Source organism: Olea europaea, unplaced genomic scaffold (genome assembly GCF_002742605.1).
Source record: "Olea europaea var. sylvestris unplaced genomic scaffold, O_europaea_v1 scaffold2587, whole genome shotgun sequence".
NCBI classification, from domain to species: Eukaryota; Viridiplantae; Streptophyta; class Magnoliopsida; order Lamiales; family Oleaceae; genus Olea; species Olea europaea.
In genome coordinates this window covers 83,911-86,804 of record NW_019244176.1, presented here as the reverse complement: position 1 = coordinate 86,804, position 2,894 = coordinate 83,911, and the positions used below count along the sequence as shown (strand labels likewise).

At 38.2% G+C, this 2,894-nt stretch overlaps 1 protein-coding gene across 1 annotated transcript; it reads right to left on the bottom strand.

Moving 5' to 3' along the window:
* Positions 1-6: 6 nt before the first annotated feature.
* On the bottom strand, positions 7-2,817 carry LOC111382934 (pentatricopeptide repeat-containing protein At3g58590). Its single transcript, XM_023006976.1, has 2 exons — positions 1,132-2,817; positions 7-1,047 (listed from the first exon to the last, which is right to left on the bottom strand). Exons 1-2 carry the CDS (start codon positions 2,595-2,597, stop codon positions 207-209), a joined length of 2,307 nt encoding a protein of 768 aa, XP_022862744.1. The 5' UTR covers positions 2,598-2,817; the 3' UTR covers positions 7-206.
* Positions 2,818-2,894: the final 77 nt, after the last annotated feature.

The window sequence follows — 2,894 nt, the reverse complement described above, 5'->3', positions numbered from 1 at the left end:
CCAATCCTCTTCAAGCCATTATTGGATTTACTGAGATTTCTCACTATAATTTAGAACTTCACTGCCATACTATTAGCCAAGTCTATAGTTTCTTGAAATATTCAATGTACATGAAAAATGATCAAATCTAGAAATGATCCTCCATACATTACAAGCAATTTCTCCAACAGGCCTGTACAACAATATATAGAAGTCGATTTTGTGGTTTATGCTGCAAGAGCTAAATCGTCCATAGTTCTTTGTCTTTTGCATCCTTCAAGGAAACTGCGCCAAATCAATGCATTTGGCGGGAAAGGCATCCCCAAAATTAGTCGCTCAGCCTCTTTGAGATGCCCATATCTAGCCAATAGATCAACAACAAGGAGATAATGATCCATTTCTGGTTCAACCCCGTACTTCGATTTCATTTGCCCAAACAATTCCGTTCCCCGTCCCACATCCCCAACATGTCTACATGAAGAAAGAACAGCTAGAAAAGCAACTTTATCTGGCCAAAAACCCTCTGCTTCCATCTCCCTGAATTTATCCAAGGCTTCATTTGCATGACCATGCAATCCAAGGGCTGAAATAAGAGATGTCCATGAAATAACATTCCTTTTTTTTATTTCATTGAAGATCTTAACAGAACTCTCAGGACTCCCACATTTCCCGTACATGTCAATCATGATGTTACACACAAATGTGTCACAAGACCTAAAATCAGTTTTGATAATTAGACCGTGAAGAGAAGAGCCCAAAGCAAGGTTACACAATTTGGTGCAAACACTAAAGAGACTAACAAACGTGTAATTGTCAGGAGAGACTAGAGATCTTCGCATGTGATCGAAAAGTTCAAAAACCTCTTTGTAGTCTCCATTTTTTGAACACGCCGCAATCAAAATATTCCATGATACAATGTCAGGTTCCTCCATTACAGCAAATAACTCTTGAGTTTTCTCATATTGGCCGGTTCTGTTATAAATCCCAGCAATTACATTGGATGTAACAACAGAAAGGGGCGTGATATAAGAAGCAACAAAAATCAAGGCATCAGTTTCGAAACCATTTCTGGTGTAGGAGCTGACAAGAGAGCTTAACACATATGCATTCTCTTGATAACCCAACTTTACTGTCAATGCATGAAGTTGGAACAACTNGTAGGAGCTGACAAGAGAGCTTAACACATATGCATTCTCTTGATAACCCAACTTTACTGTCAATGCATGAAGTTGGAACAACTCTAATGGCGATGATGATTTAATAACAATAGAAAATGAGAACTCATTTGGCTGATAACCTAAGTAAATCATATCTTTCAACAACCCAACTGTAACAGAAAAATCTATATTTGAATATCCCAGCATCAAAGAATTCCAAGAAACCAAAGTCTTCTCAGTTATTTCATCAAAACAAAGGTGCGCTTCTTCAACTTTATCAAATTTAGCATAGAAGTCAACCAAAGCACTACCTGCATACACATCAGCTTCGAATCTTTTCTTGATCATCTTACCATGGATGAGTTTCCCATACAGTGATGTATGCATGCTTGTGCAAGAACTAAGAACGTTTACAAATGTTGTCTCATTTGGCAAGAATTCGTGCGCACACATTTCCAGGAAGAGATCAAATGCTCTGGCTGGTCTAGCACTTTTCACCATTGCTCCGATTAGTGTGTTCCATGACACAATATCCATAACAAGAACCTGTTCAAAAAATTTCTCCGCTGAGCATTTGACATCGCACTTCGCATACATATTAAGCAGAGAATTACTCACTGAAGCTACACAATCAAAACCATACTTTATCACTGCTCCATGTATCTGCTCTCCTATTTGCAATTTATTTTCTCCATCAAAACAAGATAAGATACCCACAAAAGAATACTCAGACACTCCTATTTCATTTCTAATGAGCTCGCATAACATATTCAGACAATTTTCAACAAGGCCCATTTGGCCAAACAAAGATAACATACAGTTCCAGCTCACCAAATTCTTTTCAGGCATGCATTCAAATACCCCAATAGCTTCATCTAAACATCCGTGTCTCCCATACATACTTAACAATGCAGTTCCAGGAAAAGGATCAGCACAGAACAACCCATTCTTTTGAATCAGTGCCTGCAACTGCATTCCTTCAAAAATAGCCAAGGAATCACATGATAAGAGCCCGCCAAATGTAAACTGTGAAGGCTTAAAATCACATTTTCTCATGTCAGAAAACAACTTCCAGGCCTCCTCTAAAAACCCATTTTGACAACACGCAGAAATCATGGTATTATACGATACAACATTTCTGCTAGACATTTCATCGAATAACTTGATCGCCGAGTAAAAATCACCGAACGACGCATAATTCTTAATGATATTGTTGTGAAGGAAAACAGGTTGCTGTGCTGGGATTGAACCCATTTTGATGGTGAGTGCATGGAGGATTTTTGTCTCACTGGAAGATTGAATCTTTGAGGGATCATGGAGTAGGTGCATAAAGCTGTGGTTTTTGATAGCTTGTCCATTAGAGCTAACAGAAAAGTTCAGTTTCCTGGTGGAAGGAAAAAACTTTGGGATTACGATGAATTGATGTGTGTTCCTGGGGCAAATTGATGTTGATTTTCTCATGCAGTATAAAAAATTGCACCTTATACGAGGCCCTGCAGGTGATACGAGATGAACATGAATTGACTACAGTCGAATAGCTGATGATTCTCGAGCCCGTTTACTATTCTTTTTAGAGATTAGAGTCCCTAAGTTCTAGTTGTCAAAGCCCTGGATTGTTCACTCAATTTTCAGTTGATCGGATTTCGTCTGAATCTTTTAAAATACGGTTTGAATTGACTGTCGTTTGCTCTTATCAAACTAATATGGTTAGTTCAATTTTTAAGACGGTGCTTTAATACAATAATACTATTGTCTTTT